This window comes from Sinocyclocheilus anshuiensis, unplaced genomic scaffold (assembly GCF_001515605.1).
Source record: "Sinocyclocheilus anshuiensis isolate Anshui unplaced genomic scaffold, SAMN03320099.WGS_v1.1 scaffold1065, whole genome shotgun sequence".
In the NCBI taxonomy this organism is placed as follows: domain Eukaryota; kingdom Metazoa; phylum Chordata; class Actinopteri; order Cypriniformes; family Cyprinidae; genus Sinocyclocheilus; species Sinocyclocheilus anshuiensis.
Window position 1 is genome coordinate 474,123 of NW_015555804.1, and position 23,745 is coordinate 497,867.

General features: G+C 36.0%; 4 protein-coding genes and 1 long non-coding RNA gene across 11 annotated transcripts in view; 3 read left to right on the top strand and 2 right to left on the bottom strand.

Annotated features, from left to right (window-relative positions):
* The window catches only part of LOC107674978 (exocyst complex component 3-like protein), a 9,349-nt gene extending 7,162 nt beyond the window's left edge, over nt 1-2,187 (top strand). Inside the window, exons 10-13 of the mRNA XM_016469153.1 lie at nt 793-1,063; nt 1,183-1,338; nt 1,676-1,809; nt 1,915-2,187. Of these exons, the coding sequence (XP_016324639.1) occupies nt 793-1,063; nt 1,183-1,338; nt 1,676-1,809; nt 1,915-2,101 (748 nt within the window). The 3' untranslated portion in view covers nt 2,102-2,187. The remainder of the gene's footprint in view (nt 1-792; nt 1,064-1,182; nt 1,339-1,675; nt 1,810-1,914) is intronic.
* LOC107674979 (uncharacterized) overlaps nt 1-3,221 on the bottom strand; it is a 24,107-nt gene extending 20,886 nt beyond the window's left edge. Inside the window, exon 1 of the long non-coding RNA XR_001632566.1 lies at nt 3,158-3,221. This is a non-coding gene — a long non-coding RNA (uncharacterized LOC107674979). The remainder of the gene's footprint in view (nt 1-3,157) is intronic.
* A 56-nt stretch (nt 3,222-3,277) lies between these two features.
* Nucleotides 3,278-10,922, top strand: prmt7 (protein arginine methyltransferase 7). Of its 2 annotated transcripts, XM_016469145.1 has the most exons (17): nt 3,278-3,515; nt 3,814-3,850; nt 4,165-4,314; nt 4,392-4,500; nt 5,274-5,386; nt 6,191-6,420; nt 6,506-6,686; nt 7,385-7,509; nt 7,627-7,762; nt 7,858-7,941; nt 8,484-8,531; nt 8,617-8,706; nt 9,109-9,270; nt 9,374-9,448; nt 9,558-9,718; nt 10,477-10,573; nt 10,747-10,922. In XM_016469145.1, exons 1-17 carry the CDS (start codon nt 3,421-3,423, stop codon nt 10,903-10,905), a joined length of 2,052 nt encoding a protein of 683 aa, XP_016324631.1. In that variant the 5' UTR covers nt 3,278-3,420; the 3' UTR covers nt 10,906-10,922. The 2 variants fall into 2 exon arrangements, with proteins under 2 accessions (XP_016324631.1, XP_016324630.1); XM_016469144.1 differs by lacking the exons at nt 3,278-3,515; nt 3,814-3,850; nt 4,165-4,314; nt 4,392-4,500; nt 5,274-5,386 and adding an exon at nt 6,003-6,111.
* Nucleotides 10,840-15,414, bottom strand: ciapin1 (cytokine induced apoptosis inhibitor 1). Of its 6 annotated transcripts, none has more exons than XM_016469151.1 (10): nt 14,692-15,413; nt 14,313-14,401; nt 13,642-13,720; nt 13,402-13,545; nt 13,228-13,307; nt 12,656-12,824; nt 12,207-12,280; nt 12,009-12,124; nt 11,850-11,931; nt 10,840-11,753 (listed from the first exon to the last, which is right to left on the bottom strand). In XM_016469151.1, exons 2-10 carry the CDS (start codon nt 14,388-14,390, stop codon nt 11,643-11,645), a joined length of 933 nt encoding a protein of 310 aa, XP_016324637.1. In that variant the 5' UTR covers nt 14,391-14,401; nt 14,692-15,413; the 3' UTR covers nt 10,840-11,642. The 6 variants fall into 6 exon arrangements, with proteins under 6 accessions (XP_016324637.1, XP_016324635.1, XP_016324633.1 ...); XM_016469149.1 differs by having other exon boundaries at nt 14,313-14,396; nt 14,675-15,413; XM_016469147.1 differs by having other exon boundaries at nt 14,313-14,447; nt 14,675-15,413.
* A 2,271-nt stretch (nt 15,415-17,685) lies between these two features.
* Nucleotides 17,686-23,617, top strand: LOC107674993 (ubiquinone biosynthesis protein COQ9-B, mitochondrial-like). The gene is made up of 9 exons (XM_016469169.1): nt 17,686-17,945; nt 18,885-19,086; nt 20,077-20,212; nt 20,299-20,441; nt 21,999-22,083; nt 22,202-22,306; nt 22,498-22,653; nt 22,782-22,835; nt 23,279-23,617. Exons 1-9 carry the CDS (start codon nt 17,888-17,890, stop codon nt 23,312-23,314), a joined length of 975 nt encoding a protein of 324 aa, XP_016324655.1. The 5' UTR covers nt 17,686-17,887; the 3' UTR covers nt 23,315-23,617.
* The last annotated feature ends 128 nt before the right edge of the window (nt 23,618-23,745 follow it).

The following is a 23,745-nucleotide window of genomic DNA, read 5'->3' on the forward strand; positions in this document are numbered from 1 at the left end:
AAATATGTCCAAAAAGTTCGGGTAAGACCCAGGGAAGGGTTTTAGTCTATAAACTTTTTAACATTTACATTCACTTGTCTAGATTAACAGGACACAAGTTCTTGAAAAAAATGTACTTTGATTGTTTGTAGAAGCCTGTCTCAGAGTGGATGCACAAGGCTCTAGAGGTGGAGCTGACAGACTGGCAGAGGGATCAGGAACCAGATATTGACCATGAAGGCTGCTATCACACCAGCCTTCCAACCATCATTGCTCAGGTAATAAAGCAATGACTTAATCTACAATAAGCAAAATTTTGGCACTGATATACATATGAACTACTCTGGTGTCTGTGTTGTTAGATGCTAGAAGAAAATGCACGGGTGGCTTTGATGATAAGTGAAGCTCTGCGGGACCAGACAATCCAAATGGGTCTTTATGAGATGGAAAACCTCCTCAGCCGGTGTGTATGTTTAGCAATACCAGGATATCATAACTCTTATTGATTATATACAATATTTTGTACTTTCCTCTCATTACATCTAAACAGATTTCGAGATGCAATCATAGAATTTGGGAAGGAGCATCGCAGGGATTCAACCATAAACAGTAACAAGTTCTACCTCCATTATCTCCTGGCCTGCATCAACAACTGCATCATCCTCAAGTGAGATGGTGTACACGTATCTTTTTACAGTATGTCTGTATTTATGTGATGTTTGTTTGAAAATGTGTGTGTTTTAAATAGTTTTGTGTGCATTGGAGGTGCTTGTAAGCAGTAAGATTAAATCTCAGATTTAAATGCACATCTAGAACCTCCACAGAAAGCCTGCAGCAGCAGTTGTGCTCCTTCCCTTCAAACCGGTATTCTCGCATTTCACTTGGACCTCTGGCTGCCCTGGACCATGCTGTGAGAAAGGCATGCCGCTTAGTCATGGACCATCTCTTGTTTGAGTTGCAGCCTCATCTGCAGGAGCTCCTGTCTCGTACCTGGCTGGACCAGGGAGAAGTAACCCCAAATATGTGTGAGGTTTTAGAACGTCACTGTGAACTTTACAACAGGGTGCGGCATCCTTGTCGCCAGGTTAGTGTTTACATCAGGCATCAGAAATGACATAGACCACACAGTAAAATGAGTGAATATCTTTACCAACAAATGACACCCAAATACCCTTTGCGTCATGTGATCTCCATCATCTACAGAGGCTAAAGGAGGAATGTCAATGGCTAACTGTTGTTGAGTATGTCCATACACTGATGCAGAAGAGAGTGGTCTGCAGAAATAATGATGAGCGAAACCAATTTGCCCAGCGAATGAAACAGGATGCTCAGCAGCTGAAGGACCACCTTCAAAGCATGGTGAAAGCATATTTACATACATTTTTGGGGGGAGTCTCCCGTCAAGTACACCCAGATGCACAGATTCAGCTTTGACTGAAACATAAATGCTTAAAATTAGTTAAATTAAAATTAAAACATAAACGACTAACCTAATTATTCATTCATTGCAAACCTGAAGCAAAGCTATTCATGAGAAACTGACTTGAACTTGAACAAAACCGGCAATTTATTGGATCTTATCAGGCTTGCAGGTAGCAGACCTCTAGGAATAACACAAGAACAAGTCTGTATACGTTTGTGGAAATGAAATTACTTTAAGTATTTCACTCATGTAATGCCATTTTTACATTTAAAGGAAATCTATGGGACCATAGGTGAGGTGAATACCACAGCTTTGATACTTGCACTGGCTGACATAATCAATTTGAAAGACCCAAACATGCTAATACTGGAGATTTCCGGATTCGTAACCAAGTACCCTGATATAAGGTGAGATTTCAAACCAAGCATACCCAGCATATCTAAATATTCTAAATTCATTTCTAATACATTGATTAATCTATGGCAAGAGACTTACAAAGTGTGTCTTTTCAGTGAGGAGCATGTCTCTGTCCTGTTGGATGTAAGAGGGGATGTACCCAAAGACGTGCGGAAGTCAGTACTAGATTTTCTGGAACAGAGTGCCCCACCTTTACCACAAGGATACCGCCCTATATTCACAGAAATCCTTGTGCCCTCTTCCAGCATACAATTTTGTCTGCCTACTGCAAAATGTACTTGAGAAGCACTCAGAGAAATAACCCTACTGAATTGGATCCGGCCTAGTAAACAGGAAATTAATTATTAATTCATCATTATTCAGTAAGACTCGCCTATTCGTTATCTGCTCTGTCTTGTCTGAAATTATACTGTGTCCAAATAATATTTACATTTATGATCTCACCAAATGCTTTCTTACAAATCAAAGTGCACAAACAAAATGTACATACAATAAATTAAAAAAATCTTGTTAGTTCTCCAGCATGTATGGTAGAAAAAAGAGAAAGCAGTGCACATTCTGGTTCACTGTGTTTTTAAATATTTGGGGGTGATAATTTTAAATGTAAATTTATAAAAAAGTTAACGCTACCATAGCATTCTCAAAGATATTCAGTCAATTGCTTGAAAACTTGTATATTGTGGTTCACTATGTATATTGTGGTTGACTATTAGTCAATAAAGTAATGCATTTTAAGAAAAAAAAATATATAAAACTGATTAATCAATTCATAAAAATTCATAAATTCAAGGGTATTACACTAACAATCAACAATGTAAATACAATGGTACATGAATATAACATACCATTGTACATCTACACTGGACCATGACACATTATTTTGACATATTATTTCAGCCATAGTAGTTTTTTGTTAGGGTAATATTGGACCTGTGGATCTGTACATGAAATGAAACAGGCTACAAAAATGAGGAATAATAATAATTTAAAAAAAATTATATATCAAGGAATTATTTTCAGTGTTTGATGTTTAGAGGTATTCATCAATTTGGATGCACTCAATCAATGGGCCAACAACACCATCAGCTAAAATAATGAGTCAAATATTCAGGCTTTTATACAGGTGGAAAAAAATACCATGAAAATTAATATTCAAACAACTGATTTACAATTTATAAAGAACAACTATGATATGTTTTTACAATCTTTTCACAAATCCACGAGGAAGGAACCAGACACTATAAGTGAGAGCTAAATTATGTTCAACAACACAAAATATTGCCCCTACATTCAAAAGTGGCCCAACATTTCAAAAACAAGGACAAGTCAAGCACTTACCTTGAATTAACATCCTAACTTTGACTTGTTTGTGATCTGTTTCTGTGTTATTAACACAACGCATAACACACAAATGTATTGGCAAAGGCTGAAGGGAAGCGACCTTCAGTGGTCACGTGATCTTAGGGGCGTGACTTCACGAAAAAAACATGGCTGCGCCCGGAGAGATCATGTTGGATTAATCTACTATTTGTGAACGATCTAGGAATTATAATACAAAATACATTCATAAATAATTTTGTTTACTTATAACTGAAGTGACAATGAAGACATTTTGCGGTCGTGCAAATCCAACAACCGGAGCGCTGGATTGGGTTGAGGAAAGCGAGGAGTATGATTACCATCAGGAGATTGCGAGGTGTGTAAACCATCTCATGTAACATCACCATGCGTCGACAACAACTGATCTTTGCCTGGTTCTGTAGGAGTCATCAATGATATTGTTTTCAAAAATTAAACTTATCAAATGACGCGGTGAAAATACTTGACAGTGACTTGTTGTTAATGTTGTTCTTACACGTGGAAACTGTGTTGTGGTAACAGTGCTAGATTATCAGTTACACTTAATCGAATTGTAGTCATGTGATATCCTGTCATGGGACGGGGTAAATTATCTGGGCATATCCTGATGATAATAGTTGGTGTGTCTTTCCCAGGTCCTGCTATGCAGATATGCTCCATGATAAAGACAGAGTGAGTATTGTTGCTGGACACATTCATACACGACATAGCATAGAAATGCTGGAAACCAAAATAATGGTTCTAAAACAAGTCTATCTCCTATGATGAAAGGCAATTTGCAAAATAAGTTATTTTAAGTTTCATGTAAAAAAGAAAATCGGAATGAATAAATGATGATAGAATGTTTAATTCTTGGGTGAACTATCCCTTTAAGATTAGTTGTCAAATTAGTTTTCCAAAGCATATGGACTGAAAATCACCTAGTTTTAAACACAGAGTAGCTGATATGTTGCTAATCTTTGATCTTTATGCTTTGTGTAATAAAGAATGAGAAATACTACCAGGGCATTCGAGCAGCGGTGAGCAGAGTAAAGGCACGCGGTGAACGGGTGGTGGTCCTGGACATCGGCACTGGGACGGGTTTGCTCTCCATGATGGCTGTGACGGCTGGAGCCGATTATTGCTATGCTATAGAGGTGCTCACTAATGCTCATGTATTGAATTTTGAGTAATAAGAAATTTGAATGAAGACAAATATATGAATCCCATACAGGTGTTTAAACCCATGGCAACGGCTGCCACTTGCATCGTGGAGAGGAACGGCTTCTCAGATAAAATCAAGGTCATCAACAAACACTCCACAGAGGTTACAGTTGGACCAGGTTAGACAACCACCAATATGCTTATTATACAGGTAGATCAGATGGGTTCAATGCATTGCTTTCATATAGTAGTAACTATACAACTGATAATTACAGTCCTGAATGTTGATTGGTCAGTACATCTTTCCAGCCATTTTAAAATATATGATAATATATTGTATAACTACCTACTGTGTCTATCACTGTGCGGCAACCATAGTCAATATTATAAATTATATTTTTTTATGAAATGTTTGAATATTATAAAATAGTAAAATTATATACATATAGTCTAAAGATTTATAATATACTTTTTATTTTAATAGTTTGTATATTAAATAATATGACATTTTATAGACAATATATTAATAAACTATATGTATGTGTATATATATTAATTATATATGTGTATTTATATATATATATATATATATATATATATATATATACATATCATAATATTTTAATTTGTTAGGTTTTATATTTAAAAACATTATACATATTTTAATTAAATTAATGATAATTAAAAATATTCAAATTATATACATATAATTTTAATATTTTACAATTCCATTTTATTTCATGTTATATATTAATAATAATAAATAATATTATTATACATATTTAATTATATACATATTATATATGTGTGAAGTTATAAAAAAGATAAGTGGATAGATAGATAGACAAAATCAACTTGAATTTGTGCCATATTGTAAATATTGTAATGAACACCATCAACTGTATCACCTTGCATTGCATTCTTGCAAATATAAATGTATTTGTATCTGTAGATGGAGACATGCAAGAACGAGCTAACATCCTTGTCACGGAGCTGTTTGACACAGAGCTGATCGGTGAAGGAGCATTGCCCAGCTATGAACATGCACACATGCACCTCGTCCAGGTACGTACAGTTGTAAATTGCCTGTGCGGCAACCATAGTCAATATTATAAATTATATTTTTTTATGAAATGTTTGAATATTATAAAATAGTAAAATTATATACATATAGTCTAAAGATTTATAATATACTTTTTATTTTAATAGTTTGTATATTAAATAATATGACATTTTATAGACAATATATTAATAAACTATATGTATGTGTATATATATTAATTATATATGTGTATTTATATATATATATATATATATATATATATATATATACATATCATAATATTTTAATTTGTTAGGTTTTATATTTAAAAACATTATACATATTTTAATTAAATTAATGATAATTAAAAATATTCAAATTATATACATATAATTTTAATATTTTACAATTCCATTTTATTTCATGTTATATATTAATAATAATAAATAATATTATTATACATATTTAATTATATACATATTATATATGTGTGAAGTTATAAAAAAGATAAGTGGATAGATAGATAGACAAAATCAACTTGAATTTGTGCCATATTGTAAATATTGTAATGAACACCATCAACTGTATCACCTTGCATTGCATTCTTGCAAATATAAATGTATTTGTATCTGTAGATGGAGACATGCAAGAACGAGCTAACATCCTTGTCACGGAGCTGTTTGACACAGAGCTGATCGGTGAAGGAGCATTGCCCAGCTATGAACATGCACACATGCACCTCGTCCAGGTACGTACAGTTGTAAATTGCAGTTTAACTTTTTGCTGCATCTTTTAAGTGTTTAATGGAGTTGCTCTCACTGGCACAGGCAGATTGTGAAGCTGTGCCACATCGTGCCACGGTCTATGCCCAGCTGGTGGAGTCAGATATGCTGTGGAAATGGTCACAGCTCCAACCCATAGAGGTGGATGGGAACAAACTGCTGCCCCCTCCTGCTGTGGTGAAGTGTGCAGGAGCGCCCTCTGTCTGTGATATCCAGCTTAGCCAGGTGCCACCAGAGTCTTTCACTCCCCTCGGGCCCATCTGCACCATGTTCAGGTACAAGTCTGGATGTAATTTAGCTGTCTGGATTAAAATGGGGTCATTTTTTTTTCTGTGTAACTCATCTATTCTTCCACTCTAGGGTGGATTTCAGCAAACAGGTTAGCAGCGCTGCTCAGTCCTACACGGCACAGTTCAAAGCACAGACCAGCGGGAGAGCACAGGTGGTCTTATCCTGGTGGGACATCGACATGGACCCTGATGGCAGCATTGTGTGCACTATGACCCCCAGTTGGAACTACTCAGATCCTCATACTTACCCTGTATGTACTGGTGCTTAGCCACTAATATTTGTGAATGAATATCAAAAATATGTCCAAGTAATCTTTCACCCCAAAATAATTCAAAGTAAAAAATGAAGAAATTATATTTTGCATAGAAAAGAAGCTTATATTTAGTCCCATTATTTACATTATTTTCATGAAAATTAAAGCACACCACCCAAATCTATAAATGTTAATTTTGTATTTGAATTGTTTTGAATATTGTTTGTAAATCTCATTATTGTCATTAATAATTCTTATGAGATCTTTTACTGTAATACACAAAATTAGGTTTTCCCTGCATATATAATGACAAGAATATTGATTTATAAATACTTTTCATTAATATTGCAATGCATTTATTTTCATTATAGTATTAAAACATATTTTTGTAAATGAAAAAATATATTTTTAGCAATACAAAGAGTTAATGAATATTAATGTTCTTTCTTGACTTTAGTTTTTTAATTGTGTCACAATGCAAAATAAAATCAAATTAAATAATGTTCCTAAAAAGGGTTTAATTTTATTCAATATAATGATTTAAAAAAATGAAAATATTAGTGAACAATAATATAAACATTTTGGGCTGAATGTCTTTGCAAGAGGTTCCTCTAATACGAACCCTTAATGAAAATAAACTTTCTTTGGTCTGATATATAAATATGTTTGATTATTTTTCATCATGTGATGTGCAGTGGAGGGATCACTGGATGCAGAGTGTCTACTTCCTGCCTGCAGAGAAGAATGTGTCAGAAGGAGAAGAGCTGAATTTAATCGGCTCCCATGATGACTACAGTCTCTGGTACGGCCTTACGCACAGGTAAGGTGATTTTGAGCAGTGTTTAGGCATGATAACAAGTTCTAAACTTTAACCAAGACAGAACTTAAAGAGTCTCTGAGGAAGACAATATTATATTTTTGACAATCTGTCTTATAGTGTACAAAATGATGTCAAAGTGGCAACGTTTCGGCCATGCTGCACCTGTCAGGCCCACCTGGTCTGGACGAGGCCTCGCTTCGGGGAACTGAATGACGAACAGAGGACTGAGAGTTATGTGAACGCATTACGCAGTGTAAGTTAACTGTTGATTTACATGTGAGCTTGAAGCGCTGCATTCTGTTGACTGGCAATGGCTCAAAATTGAGTGCGTTTCATGTCTGCTTGCAGATTCTGAAACCAGACAGTGTGTGTTTGTCTGTCAGTGATGGGAGCCTGTTACCCATTTTTGCTCATCTACTTGGGTCTAAAAAGGTGAGAAGGCCTTTTTTTTTCAGAGTCAGAAGGTTCACAAATTAGCGAGCTCCGTTCTCCCTACACAGACAGCTGCCTTCTGAGGCAGCATCCTAAGCTTCATGGAAAGTTTTAAGTAAATTATATGCAACTCTATGCACTCGATTTCAGTAGCGTTTAATGTTAGCATGTTTAAATGAAAATAAACTATTTTTAGCAAGTAAGTCATAAATTTAAATAAATTATAAGCAGCCTGTGTACTACACTACTTAAAATTGCAATATTGGGCAAATAATCTGTTTTGAGTTAAACTGAACTATTTATATCAATACTTTTAAGTATTGAATGAATAACTGACATTTTTCTTGCCTTATCTGTTGTCTTTGATTAATTTTTTTCTGTGAAGGATAAATGCTGCGTTCCCTTAAAATTTATCCAAAATAAGGTATCCTAGGAGGCAATACAATTAATAAAAAAAACTGTCTAGGTAGGCAGCTCACTAGGTTTTGGAACAGAACATACTGTATATGAATCTTTCTTTCTGTCTCTTTCTGTCTTTTCAGGTGTTCAGTTTGGAAAGCTCTGGAATGGCGAAACAAGTGATCGAGCAGGTGAGATTTTGAATCTAAAAATAATTACCTACATGAGTTCAGACAGGATTGGTTGGTAATGAAAAGTTTTATCTCCTGCTCACAGGTGCTGCATACTAACTCACTGAAGCATGGAGTACAGCTGCTGGGAATACGACCTGAGCAGCTCTCATTAGCTGATTTAGAAGGAAATCAGGTACAAACTAAACTGAATCTGCATAGACCGTGATGCCCTCTGTATATACTTTACAAGCATTTGTAGAGTTTCAAAGACTCTGCACAATCTGAAATTACTACAACAACAATTTAAATACACCCCCATTCAAAAGTTTGGGGTCAGCAAGGTAATTTATTATTTAATTGATAATTTTACAAAAGATTTCCGTTGCAAATAAATGCTGTGCTTTTGAACTTTCTATTTATCAAAGAATCCTGAAAAAAATATATCACAGTTTCCACAAAAATATTAAGCAGCGCAGCTGTTTTCAATAATCAATCAATAAGAAATGAAAAATAGAAAACATTCAAACTTTTAAACGGTTGTGTATATCTAGTGTACTTGTACATATATAGTGACCTTATATTTTTTACCCTTCAGATTTCAGTATTGATGGGAGAGCCGTACTTTAGCACCAGTCTTCTGCCGTGGCACTCTCTGTTTTTCTGGTATTGCCGCACTGCTGTGGCGCAGCTGCTCCATCCCAGTGCCACCATCCTGCCCCGTGCTGCCACGCTTTACATAGTCGCTGTTGAATTTCGAGTACATTATTTCTTTTGGATAATTGTTGTTGGATATATATTCTGTATTATATATTTACAGACTGACTGACTTCTGTATAATACATTTGTGAATCTTGAATCAGGATCTGTGGCGAATCCGAGCTCCTTGCGGTACTTGTGAGGGCTTTGACGTCAGCCCAATGGATGAGATGATTCAGGTAAGAACGGGTAACAGGTTTTTGTCTGAAATCCTGTTATGAATAAGCAATTTGCGTGAAATTTGAATGCAGTTGATTAATATGCTTTTGTGATGAACTCCACCCACAGCGATCTTTGGATTACCGTGAATCCTTGGAGGCAGAGCCGCATCCACTGTGGGAATACCCATGTCATGCTCTGACAAAACCACGTCCAGTTCTGACATTTGACTTTACGCAATGCGTTCCTGAACAGCCAGTTAACAGTGATGGAACTGTGCCAATCACAGGGTAATATGAACATATTATAATAGCATACTATAATTATTATATTGCATTAAACATAATACAATATTATACTAAATTATAAAATATTTATAATGGTGTTTATAATGGAATTATTATATTATTACAAATATGTATGTATTCATTTATAAGTCGTAAAAATTCAATTTCTGTTTTAGCATGAATTTTAAAATGCTAAAATAGAAATTAATAATTATTATAAACTATATATTATAAACTTATATATTATTATTAAAATAATGTTCAAAAGTTGGGGGTCAGGAAGATTTTTTAAAGAAGTCGCTTAGGCTCACCAGAGCTGCATTTATCTGATCAAAAATACAGTAAAAAGTAATATTCTGAATATTGTGTATTATTACGATATAAATGTTATATATATATATATATATTTTATATTGCATTTTTTCTGTGGTGTCAAAACTGAATTCTTCAGTGTCAGTCACATGCTTTTTCAGAAATCATTCTAATATGCTAATATACTGCTCAAGAAAAATGATCATGTCTTTATTATGTCTTATTATCAATATTGAAAACAGTGTAGAAAGTAAAAAAAAAAGCATTTATTTGAAATACAATTTTTTGTGACAGTATTGTTTTTACTTTCACTTTTGTTCAATTTAATGTGTCCTTGCTGAATAAAAGTATTAATTACTTGAAAACAAAAAAACGAAATCTACACTTCTAATAGATATTGTATAGATGATGCTAGGTTGCTCTTGAATGATACTCTGATGATGTTTCAGGAGAGGACGCTGTCATGGTGTCGCTCTCTGGATGGAGTATCAGCTGACTGAGGACATCACTGTAAGCATGGGCCTAACCAAACCAGTCAGCGAAGAGGTATTTGCTAAAAAATGATCTTGTTTACTGTACAAACAGTATCTGCATTCGGATGAAATGTCAGTCTTCATAAATCTTCCTCAATGAAGCTGAAATTGAAATTCAGATAAGATTGTAATAATCGTGTCACTCTCTTGACCTCTTCACCTTAATTGCCTTTTCTCATTTCACAGGGAGCTTGTGAATGGAACCCACACCGGAAACAAGGAGTGTTTTTCTTTAGATCCGCCAGGGAAACTTCTGGGGATGGAAGGGAAGATCTTTCCTATAATTTAACCTTTGAACCTCATACTGGTGATATTAAAATGGACTTCTCTATCACTGAACCTTGACAAGACTCAAATAAACTAGGCCATCAGTTGTTTACATTTTTTCCCCAAGACAATGCTTATCCAAAGAGTTTTAGTGACTGTGAACTTCTTACATGAGCTTGTAACTGTTTTCCTCCTCCCTATAAGAAGCTTAAGTAACTTATCTAATCAATCAGATGTGTTATAATGCATCTAAATTCATCCGATCAGATTAATTCTGATTTCATATACTATATGATAGATCAAACTGTATGTTGCTACACAAGTCTCATGATGCTGATATAAAATGTTGTCTTGCAGTATAAAAAATGAGGCAAAAGTCCATGTATTATTTTAACCAATTTTATTAAGCATTTGATTTTGGCTTAAAATAATGTTATTCTATACAGAAGGCAAAATACATGAGCAACTGCTTTTCAAATAAAACAAATTACACTCAAAGTGGAGATTCCGTTCTTATACATAAGGATGAGATAATATAATGCAGCTATTTATTTATATTTTGAACATTTCAGTGATATCTCTGGACGCTATCTGACAAAGGCAAAAAATCTGATTGAAAAGATACATTTAAAACCAAACAGTGCGTAACCTTTTCAGTTTTTGTCATGTATTTATTGTACGGGTAACTTTAGTGCATTCAATTTTCAAATGACACTGTGAACTGCATCCCTGTTGATTACACAGATGGAAATGTAATCTGGGCCTCAATGTTGCAGAATGATAACGGAACGTATTAATGTGTCAAAAGTGAATGTCTATGCATCAGCTATATCAGCGTTGGCCAACAGAACCTTCTCCCCAGGTTTGAAGGCAGGCATGCCTAAATATGGACAGCTGGCACATCGGAAGGCATCACCCAGATAACACTAAAGAGGAAAAATATGTCAGCTGTCAATTTATACAAAACCTTAAAGTCATAATTTAAACAAATACAGTAATAATTTGATCATAGAAATACATACACTTCCACAGGCTGATTTGGGCTGGCTGGCTTTCTGAGTGGCATTACTCTCATTTTCCAATTCCTCAGCAACACCACAAGTGCTACGACCAAGAACATTGGCGTTAGTTAGGGATACATTGTTTACACCTTTATATGTTCTTTAATTTAAGGTAATCACCAATTTTTGCAGGCCTTTTTCTTTTTGGAGTCTTCTCCACAGGAAGCCTCGAGGGAGGAAGGGTCAGGCTTTTTCAGATCATCAGCATCCAAAAGTGCATCTGAATCTACCAAATCCTAGAGAGCGGAGTAGAACAATGTGGTGGGTGATACACAAAAGACACAAGATTGGCAGATGCCAAAGCCAATCTTTACATCCCACATCATCATCGTCCATATCATTGGCTGATAGAGTCCACTTTTGTGCGGTGCTTGGATCAAGAGCTAGTTTCTCTGCAGAAAACAAGTGTTGTGGACTTATTGATTTGTCCATTTTTATTTGATGTGTCACAAAATAAAATAAACAAATAAATAAAGGTAATTGTGACCTTTTATCTCACAATTAGTGAAACTGGAAGTTACAAACTCGTAACTGAGTTTACATCTCACATTTGACTTTTTTCTCATAATTGTGAGTTTACATCTTGCACGGAATCCCACCACGGAATAAAAAAATTTACTTGTTTTTTTTACTTAATTCTTTAGATTAAAGTGATATGATGCAATATACAGTAAACTCAGAATTGTGGGGGAAAAGGTCAGAACTGTGAGATGAAAACTTATGAACTTACGTTACATTTAATGTGTCAGTGCTTAAATACCACAGACCTGTTGTAGTGGTTTTCTTGCCAAAGGAAAGTTTCAGTTGCGTCGAGGATCCGACCTCAAAGTTAGGTTTGGATGCTGACAATCGCACCCTTAAAAGTGTGTTTCCCTGGAACCCTGTGCATTCTCTCAGTGCTGCAGCTGCTTCTGGGCTCAGTGACTCCGTCTTTACCTGTGAAAAATTTGTTTGCATCAGTCAGATCATGCGAAGCATTTTTTTTCAGTCTTTTTGAAATTATAAATATTACAATTATTATATTTTTATTATAATAATGAACATTATTATTAATAATAAATAGACATCAGTGAATTAATAATGATGATTTTCAAAACTTGATTCAACAGTTTGTCAATGTGAATTTTTAAATGATCATTATTACAGTTACATGTTATATGTTATATTTTATTAAAATAAACTATTATCAACTACAACAACAATAATTATTCTATTTTATTATAAATACTATATTAATAATAAAACAAATATTAATTTCAAATGGCTAAAAAAACGATATTTTAACGATATCACCCAGCCCTACACTGAATCAACTTAAAAAAAATCACTGAATGCTGACCTCAGTAACAGATACTAATCCAGACAGTTTAAGAGCTGACATCAGTTTCCCAGCGGTTCTCACACTATTATCCTCAGAACCTAAGAAAAATGTTATAATGGGAACCATTAGCACGGATTCATTTCACTTGAGAATGAGAATGTTGCAGAGACTGCGCCGTTTTGATTCAGATACCTGTCACCGGCTCTTCTAGCACAAGTTTGCCACCAGGTTTCATCACTCTGGCAATCTCAGCCAGCATTTCTGAACTGTGGATTGGTGAGCTGTCGGTCAGCAGGCCTGAGAGAACCCAGTCATAACTAGAAGCTGCATGAAAAGCTAACACAGACATATATTTTGGGGTGAATGACTCCTTCAATTCTTTAACTCAGACCAAGACTTGAAAGTATTAAACTAATATACCTCTGTACTTACACAATTGCAGTCTCTCCATGTTCTCCAAAGACACCAGACTCTGGTTATCAACAACAGTGCCAATGCTTTCAGCAAACTCCTTCAGTGCAGTGGGAGATGATGGCTGAAAAAAATGATATTTGAACGATATCACCCAGCCCTACACTGAATCAACTTAAAAAAATCACTGAATACTGACCTCAGTAACAGATACTAATCCAGACAGTTTAAGAGCTGACATCAGTTTCCCAGCGGTTCTCACACTATTATCCTCAGAACCTAAGAAAAATGTTATAATGGGAACCATTAGCACGGATTCATTTCACTTGAGAATGAGAATGTTGCAGAGACTGCGCCGTTTTGATTCAGATACCTGTCACCGGCTCTTCTAGCACAAGTTTGCCACCAGGTTTCATCACTCTGGCAATCTCAGCCAGCATTTCTGAACTGTGGATTGGTGAGCTGTCGGTCAGCAGGCCTGAGAGAACCCAGTCATAACTAGAAGCTGCATGAAAAGCTAACACAGACATATATTTTGGGGTGAATGACTCCTTCAATTCTTTAACTCAGACCAAGACTTGAAAGTATTAAACTAATATACCTCTGTACTTACACAATTGCAGTCTCTCCATGTTCTCCAAAGACACCAGACTCTGGTTATCAACAACAGTGCCAATGCTTTCAGCAAACTCCTTCAGTGCAGTGGGAGATGATGGCTGAGTCCATATCAGCAGCACCCTGTTCCCCTCCTTCAGTCCAAGGTCTGCCATCACCTGCTAATATGTGCTAATATAAGGCTCAAATGCGTGTTTTGAGTCTTATCTACACTAAACATTACAAATGACCATTTACAGTAAGATATGCTGCATAATGACGGTGCAGTTACAAAACAACGTAAACACTCCATTGCGTATCAGAGATAGACATCAATGCCAATGTAACGAAAGAGCTCTAACATGCCATTCAGTTTAACCAAAAAATCAGAAAAACCCTCAATTAAACAGAATGTTCACCAAAACATTTTTTTTTCTAAAAAAATAAATAGCTGTCCAACCTGTTTTTCGTGTCACTGAATATTTTCCCAACACCGTTCACAATGGACGTCGCAGCTATAATCTTCTTCTTCTTTTAAATTTAATGGCGGTTGGCAAACCAACTTAAATGGTGCATTCCCGCCACCTACTGGATAGGAGTGTGGAGCGCATAATGATTGGAAGTTTGAGAACTATAGCCAAAAACAAAAAACAAAACAAAAATACAACGCCAATTATTCCCGCTTTATTTACTACAACTGTATCCTAAATTCTATTGATCAGTCTTGTTTCTTTTAAGAAAATAATTAATTCATGAAATATTCTTGATTGCTTTGGGCCATTTCCTAACAGAACCTGAAGTGACAAATTATTTATTCCGAATGATCCTAAAGCTTGAATTAGTTGAAATCTTGCTCCTTCATATGCAACACACTCTATAAGTACATGTTCTACTGATTCTGCATGACCACATTTGTCACACTTTCCAGTTTCATGCTTCCCCATTCTATACAGACACTGATTTAACAGACAATGTCCAATACGCATTCTTGACATTAAAACGTCTTCTTTCCTGTTGCCAAACTTTCTTCTTTCTTGACCTACTTTCTCTTGAACATGATGAAAGTGTCTACCTTTTGTTCCACTATCCCACTCCTTCTGCCATTTCTTTCTTATTTCATTTGCAATTAACCCTTTTACTTCTGCTTTACTCATTGACACTTTAATGTCAATTTGTGCATGTTTCAGAGCCTGTTTAGCCAGATGGTCTGCCTCCTCATTTCCTTCCACACCCATATGTGATGGTACCCTGTTATAAATTTTTTGAATTCTTGTCCATTGGCGTCGCAGCTATAATGTCACAGGCTAATGCATTTAGGCGTCGTCTTCTTCTTCTAATAACGTTTTATGGCGGATGGCAAACCAACTTCTGGTGCATTTACCGCCACCAACTGGACTGGAGTGTGGAGCACTAATAAATACATATTTATATTTATCTATATTTTATATTAAATTTTTTTTATTTTTTTTTTAAAAACCAAAACACACACATTCCTAAATTCTCCTGATTAATCCTATTCCTTTCATGTATTTAACAATAGCACCATATATTTTACCTTGTTCTGCTTGCTCTTTCAAGAGGTTTGACAAATTAAATGATTCAACACCCATGTTTCTTACTTCCTTAATGAGTTTTAACCTTTCTTTTTCATATTTTTTACATTTTATTAAAACGTGCTCTATTGTTTCTGCCTGATTACAAAAAATACATTGACCTGTTTCATGTTTTCCTATATTAAACAGAGAGTAATTTAATCTAGTATGCCCTATTCGGATGCGAGAAATAATTGTATCTTCTTTCCTATTCCTAAAAATACTTCTTCCATTTTCTACTTGCTGCTGAATATTATACATTTGTCTGCCCTTGCTTTCACAGTTCCATACTTCTTGCCATTTTTTGTTTATGAATTCTTTAATTTTCCCTTTAACCTCATTTTTGCTAAGGGTCACTTGAATATCTATTTCTGAGTGTATAAGAGCTTGCTTAGCAAGCTTATCAACCACTTCATTAGCCTCCACTCCCACATGAGCGGGAACCCACAAAAATGTTATTAAGCTTATATTACTTATTCTTAATAAACTTGCAAGAATCTCATAAATAATGTCTTGCCTTGATGTTTTTACTCCACTTGCAAGGCTCAATATTGCTGCATAAGAGTCAGAACATATTACTACTAACCTTGGTTTTACATCCTCTACCCACTGGAGTGCTACCACCATGGCAATTAATTCTGCTGTATACACGGATACATGATCAGTTATTCTTTTCTTAATACTAGTTTGAAACTGTGGAATAAATACTGCAGCAGCTGTTCTGCCAGAGATAGGGTCTTTAGAACCATCAGTATATATATGTAACCACGATGGATAAGTCTGATCTAAATACTGCTGTGCAATAATGTTCTTAGGGGTTTCTTTCTCATTCTTAATTTTTATTTGTATTTGAAAATCGACTATTGGCATAGGAAAAATCCACGGTGGTATACTTTACAGTATCACAGTAGGGCTAACATCACAGTCTGCAATACCAACAACTTGTGCTTCCCTTTTAGCAATCCATCCAAAGCTTTTAATATTTTTGTTTCCATGCTCCCAGCATTCTTCAATCACACCCTTTACTGGATGACTCTCTTTATGTCCTTTTAGATTAACCCAATAATTAATTCTTAATTTATACCTACGAAGGAATAAAGGAGCTTCCCCAAATTCTACCTGCGTGGCTGCAATGGGAGATGTTTTGAACGCACCACAACATATTCTAAGAGCTTGATTCTGTATAGTTTCAATCTTTTTGAGTGTGGTTTTAGATGCAAATCCGTAAATAATACTTCCATAATCTAAACTTGGTCTGATTAATGTACAATAAATTATTTTCAATGACAATCTACAAGCTCCCCATTCTACCCCAGATAGACATCGTAAGATATTTACTCCTGTTTTACATTTCTTAATCAGTTTTTTAATGTGCATTGCAAATGTCAATCTAGATTCCATCCAAACACCGAGATATTTAACTACTGAGACTTGCTCAAGCTCCTGTTTGTACAACTTCAACTTAACCGTTGGAACATTTTTCCCTTTTGTGAAACATATAACTTGTGTTTTAGCCACAGACTCCCATGCAACTCCAGTCCAGGTGCTGCTGACGAGCGCGTTTAGGCGTCGCGCTGAAAGATGACATTATTTGCTGTTTCTAGAATAAAAGCATAGAATGGCCATCAGCTTTCTCTGATTGGTTAGTACAATAGGCATTAAAAACCGGTGTTCATATTTAAAGTCTTTAATGTCTATTATCAATTTACAAAAAAAAATCTAATTTAATAGTGTCATTATTCAGCTACCCAGATCGCCGTTACAGTAGCGCGTACAGTAGTCACGTGGTACATGATACTTTTCTCCGCGCTGATTACAATTTGCCAATTGCCTCTGTTTGTGGTGACCTAACAAGGCGTTTTATGTAATACATTCTCAAAGATTGCTGAGGCGGATATATAATTTATATAAGATTATAATGCATTTAAATGAGTACATTTAAATTATTGTGCATAGTATACAAATGACGACAGTGCGATATAAACACAGTGAGATTTTCCTAGAGTAACAATGATTTTCATTGGCTGACAACATTTGCTACGCTGTGTATTGCATCGTTACCGCCTGTGGTTACTTGGGATATGGCGGCGCTGATTAGAGGACTGAGAGCTGGAAGGGTCTTGCGGGGTCTCGGCAGCGGTAAGCGCGGGAACGTGAGAGGGCGTCTGGCGTTAGCATTTCAGTCCACAGTATTTGTGTTTAAAAAGTTGACAAACAGTAGTCACACGTGACACCTGCCGAAGGCTTTCGTATCTTGTAAATAGTTCTGCCTGCTTCCAAGTATGGCAAATGTAAATCAGCTGGGCGACTAGAGAATGAAGGCATGAAGGGCAGGATTGCGCTTGCAAACAGAAAGTGCACATTATATGAAGGTAAAATGACGTCAAAAAGATTTGCATACGCAGGGTAATATTTGTGGAATGTACATAAGACTGTAAGCGTAAATTAAATTTGCATGCGCAAGAGAAGCTTTGTAAAGGTGTAAATCGCGTTTCAAGCGCAAGAAAAAAATATTTGCAGCATTTTACTGTTATTCGTAAGTGTAATTCATGTATTGTGAAACTGCAGCTTCATGCTAAAGCAAAATAAATATGATCTGCATGCTTCTGACTTCCATTTTTCCGCGCTTACACTTTTGGCACGTTTTTTTGGCCAAAAGACGGTCAAAAGATGCAAATCTTTTTGACGTCATTTTACCTTCATACATTACACTCCATAACATTTGAAGATTGTGTGGTTCAGCCTGATGGCATATTGAAGTAATGGTTAACTTGAAACGTGCTGGTTGAATACAGTTGCTCTGCAGAAAGCTTAGCTTTGTGTTTAAAGCGGAGATTCTGTCCTTTGCAAAGTAGGGAATAAATGCATGCTAAATTTCCAATTAACTCTTTGTTTGTGATTGTTTCACTATCACTCCATTGAGTCTGACCCATTATATGAGAAGTAAAAAAGCAAAGGCTCATTGTGCAAAACTTTTTATTGTTGCATTGCAATGCTTTTATTACTACAGAACATGTTTTATGATCTAATTATGGAGCGTTTTGTTGCATGGTGATTATGTTGAATGCACCATTACAGTTGCAGTTCAAGGCACACTCAGTCCCCAGTGCAGCAATGTGAGACGTGGATTCCATCGTGCCGCCCTGTTACGACTGGCCAATGACTCTAAAAGTGACACATCTGTGCCACCTCCATCCTACCACGAGGTTGACACAGCTGGAGAAAGCTCATCCTCTTCAGCACATGGAGAATCTTCAGAAGATGCCCAGCCAAACACCAGGTTCGAGCCCCAATTCTCCAGATCTGATTAAATAAATACAAGAGTTAAATGGATAGTTCACCAAAAACTGAAAATTACCCCATGATTTACTCACCCTCAAGCCATCCTAAGTGTATATGACTTTCTTCTTTCAGACGAATTCAATCGGAGTTATAATAAAAAAAATAAAATAAAAGCTCAGGTGAGAATATGCTAGTCTCTCGAGAACCAAGTTTTGTTTACAGCAAAGGAAAACCAGTCTCCTCTTGGCTTATATCGAAATCTTCCTACTAGGGCTGTGCAAATTATCGAATGCGATTTTCATGCGCATCTCCTCAGTAAAGCCGGTTCTGTGATTAGTAGTAAATCTCCAGCACGTGCGTTCAGATGGAGCGGCATTTACTACACAGAGCCGTAGATCACTGACAAGCTACGCAAAATCGCGTTCATAATCGGCAATGAATCGCCTGCGATTTTGAATGCTATATTGCGTAGCTTGTCAGCCCTACTTCCAACATTTTCCTTTACATTTTGTACTTTTAATTTGTGACCGGTGTTTTGCTCTCTCCTCTGTGCTTCCGCATTCGTCACTTCTCACCAAAGCTTATGCTACTCTCGTGAACGCGCGTACTACAGATAGTGGAAGCTAGAGATTACGGTTTATAAAATTTTAAATATGGATATTTTTCTTACACAAACACATCGCTTAATTTCAGATGGCCTTTATTAACCCCCCACAGCCTTGTGGAGTACTTTTTATGATGGATAGATGCACTTTTTTGGGCTTCAAAATCTCGACCACCTTCACTGCCATTATAAAGCTTGGAATAGCCAGGACATTTTTTTATATAACTCCGATTATATTCGTCTGAAAGAATAAATTCATATACACATAGGATGGCCTGAGGGTGAGCAAGTCATGGGGTGATTTTCATTTTTGGGTGAACTATCCCTTTAAATTCATCAACCTTGCAGTCATTTAATCTAACCTTGTCCATTTCGTATGTCAAGTTTTCAAGATCAGAGTGGTGAACACGGTGAAGACTATGAGACAGAAGAACAGCTCCAAGCTCGCATCCTGACCGCAGCTCTAGAGTTCGTTCCACAGCACGGCTGGACTGTGGAGGCCATCGCAGCTGGAGCAGAGGTTTGTTTCTTAAAACAGTTATATAAGTATTAAATGTAAATATCGTATTAGACAGTATAACTGTAATAATATGCTCTGTGATTCAGACTCTTGGCCTGTCATCAGCTTCCACTGGGATGTTCAACAATGGAGCTGGAGACTTGGCCCTGCATTTCGTCGCGCAGTGTAATGCTCAACTTGCTGAGACACTCGCAGAGCAAAATAACCAGGTCCAGCTTGGACAGGCAGAGTGAGTTTAATATTATGAATTATTTAATATGCTGATATACTTGAGAAACAAGTGCGAACAGTGCACCTATAAGTTTAGAGGCCCTTGATTTGAAGGACTTCAGCACATCTGCGGCCGCAGGACATCACTAGTTTCTCACACTGTGCTGGTGTGATCTTGGTCCACTCTTCTTCCACTCTCTTCCATAGTTTGGTAACTGTGGTGGGTTTCTTAGCCATAACTTTGTCGCCAAGGATTTTCTAGAGATTTTCAATCGGGTTTAAATCAGGACTCTGGGCCGGCCATTTCATTATTTCAATGTTCTTGGCATCAAGGAACTGCTTTATCCGTTTTGCAGTGTGACGGGAGCATTGTCTTACAAGAAAATTACAGACTGATTGGGAGATGCTTGCAGGGACGGAACTGCATGTTGCTGAAGGAGGTTCTGATGAACACTTGCATTCACTCTGTCATGTAGTTCTATAAGAGACCCAACTCCAGCTGCAGAAAACATCCCCCAAACCATGACACTTCCTCTTCCACCTTTCACTGACTTCTTTATGCACTTGGGCTTCAGTCTTTCCCCAGTTTGACGTTGAACATAATGTTTCCCATTAGACCCAAATAAATTAAACTTGCTCTCATCAACTGAAGTGAACTTTGGACCAGTTCTGTCCACACAAAATGCTTCTCAGCAAAGGTGAGTCTAGCCTTTTCACTCTTTCTGCTGATGAGAGGCTTGATCACTGCAGAGTGTGCTTTCAGTCCGTCTTCTCTTAAACATGCCGAGACAGATCCTGGCGAGCAATTCCAGCTGTAGTGTTGAACCAATTCCCCATCGAGAGTCTCTGCATTATCCTGTTTTCTTGTGCATTTGTCTTACGTGGATGACCAGCCTTTTTGGGGGGACTTGAATGAAATAGTGTAATTCTAAACCTGCGATATTCGAGAAATCCCAGATTTGATTAGACCAACTTCTCTTGCAATGGATGAAAGGGTCATCCCTTTGACCTTTGTCTGGACCACCTGCTGTTGCAGGGTTATAATATAATATAATATAAATGTGACCCTGGACCACAAAACCAGTCTTAAGTCGCTTGGGTAATATAATATAATATAATATAATATAATTTGTGGATTTATTTTATATATATATATATTGGATAAATGACAATATCACTTGTTTAAAAACTGAGTTCACTTGTAATTAAAATGACGGATTGTTATGAGTTGGATTAATATTATAATTTTATAAATGATTAAATTATATTATTGTGGATTTGTTTATGATTATTTTGGATACATGATAATATCACTGGTTTATAACTGAGCTCAGTTTTTTTTTTTTTTTTTTTTTTTTGTGGTTTTTTTCTGATAATTTTGGATAAATGATAGTATCACTGGTTTAAAAAGTGAGTTCACTTGTTTTGTTGTTGTAATTAACATTAGAGGGATTAATATTGATTATATTATGTTATATTATTGGACAAATAATAATAATGCATTAATATATTGTGGATAAATAATACATTTTGTTGTTATATTTAAAACCTACATGGATTTTTTTTTATGCATTAGATCAAAGAAAACAGCTGAGTTTCTGAGAGATGCAGTGGAGGTGAGACTGCGGATGTTGATTCCTTATATTGACACATGGCCTCAGGTATGCTCTGCCTCATGCGAACTCCCCTCTCAGAACTTCAGATTTTCCATCTTTAATAAGCAATAATTTATAAGAAATGATGGATGCCCTCAGTGTTGTGTCTCTTCTGGCTTTGCAGGCCATGAGCATCCTGCTACTGCCCCACAACATCCCCGACAGCCTGAAACACCTGTCCACGATGGTGGATGACATCTGGTACTACGCAGGCGATCGCTCGACGGACGTGAGTGGCTTCTTTGATCCCACTTGCTACTAGGGCTGCACGATAAATCGCATGCGATATTTAATGCGCATCTTGTCAGAAATCCGGTTCTGCAATCAGCGGTAAATCTCCATCACGTGCGTGCTTTCACACTACCTTCTTCTATGCTTTGGTCTGCTCATCCACCTGTATTTCTTCTGCGTGTTTCTTAGGTCAACTGGTACACAAGGCGGGCGGCACTGACAGGGATCTATAACACCACAGAGCTGGTGATGGTGCAGGACTCGTCTCCTGACTTCGAAGAGACATGGGCCTTCCTCGATAATCGTATAAAGGATGTAGTTAACATGGCGAACACAGCTAAACAGGTTAAAGCGGTCTTGCTTTCCATAGCTAATGAGAGGCATACAAAAAATACATTTTTGTGTTTTTTTCCTCCTGATATATAATAACCAGATTTTATTATTACTAATATACTGGATAATGTTTGTTCTAGGTGCAAGCCACAGGAGAAGCCGTGGTTCAAGGACTCATGGGAGCCGCAATTACGGTAACCAGGCTAAAATTATAAAATTTTCAGCTAGTACCTAGTAACTAATACCAAGTCACCTATTATGAATGGTCTGTATTTCAGTGATTATATGAAAAAAGTTGTTCACACATGTTTAAGTCTAGCAAATACTTAATTTGTATTTTATATAATTTTAATTCATTATAAATATGAATAATTATTATAGATTTGAATAATGATAAAATATGCATTAATATAATATAAAACAAATATCATATAATAAATTAAGAATAATAATATTTTCAATTAATAATTTTCCCTTTTAATTTAGGAAATACTTATTTAATGTTTTAAATTAAATATTTTGACGTTTCATTTTAGAACATTAAAAAAATCACTGAAACCAATGTTAAAATGTTTAAAAATGTATTCATTTATTATTTTGTTATTTAATTATAATAGTAAGCTCTCTTCTCACTCAGCTGAAGAACCTAACAGGGATGAACCAGAGACGATGAGTTACTTCTGATGCTCCTGCCTTCATTTTTTCACATCTTTTACTCGCTGAGTGACCCCTCGGCCACGCTGCATTAATGTCTAATACCTCAATCACCCGCTCTAAACCAACTAAACAATTTGAAATGATCACAATGAAAGTGTTTGTGTTACGATAGATGCAGAGAAGGAGCCCGTTTTCTTTTCCGGCATTTCTCTGCATTTGTAAAAAGAAAGAATATAAATGTAAATTGTATTCGAGAGTCCTGTGTTCATACAGTTTGTGTCAGACTCACTGGCGAGTCCCTCATTCAAAGAAATAAAGGGTAGCCTATTTACTGAAGTGTCTTGGTCTGTTATTTTTGTTGTTGCAGAGTGAATTCTCATATTAAATATTATAATATATCTCATTAATAAATATTACGGTTTACAGTAGTACCCATAACTTAGTGAA

Excerpts from the sequence above, each read along its gene's own strand:
- prmt7 (XM_016469145.1), top strand. The coding sequence starts at position 3,421 with ATGAAGACATTTTGCGGTCGTGCAAATCCAACAACCGGAGCGCTGGAT. Across the intron at positions 6,687-7,384 it reads CAGATCCTCATACTTACCCT|TGGAGGGATCACTGGATGCA; the intron begins GTATGTACTGGT and ends TGTGATGTGCAG. Across the intron at positions 10,574-10,746 it reads CCAAACCAGTCAGCGAAGAG|GGAGCTTGTGAATGGAACCC; the intron begins GTATTTGCTAAA and ends CTCATTTCACAG.
- ciapin1 (XM_016469152.1), bottom strand. The coding sequence starts at position 14,390 with ATGGCAGACCTTGGACTGAAGGAGGGGAACAGGGTGCTGCTGATATGG. Across the intron at positions 13,900-13,993 it reads GCTAGAAGAGCCGGTGACAG|GTTCTGAGGATAATAGTGTG; the intron begins GTATCTGAATCA and ends CATTTTTCTTAG. Across the intron at positions 11,754-11,849 it reads CCAAATCAGCCTGTGGAAGT|TGTTATCTGGGTGATGCCTT; the intron begins GTATGTATTTCT and ends TTTCCTCTTTAG.
- LOC107674993 (XM_016469169.1), top strand. The coding sequence starts at position 17,888 with ATGGCGGCGCTGATTAGAGGACTGAGAGCTGGAAGGGTCTTGCGGGGT. Across the intron at positions 20,213-20,298 it reads CCATCGCAGCTGGAGCAGAG|ACTCTTGGCCTGTCATCAGC; the intron begins GTTTGTTTCTTA and ends TCTGTGATTCAG. Across the intron at positions 22,307-22,497 it reads CAGGCGATCGCTCGACGGAC|GTCAACTGGTACACAAGGCG; the intron begins GTGAGTGGCTTC and ends CGTGTTTCTTAG.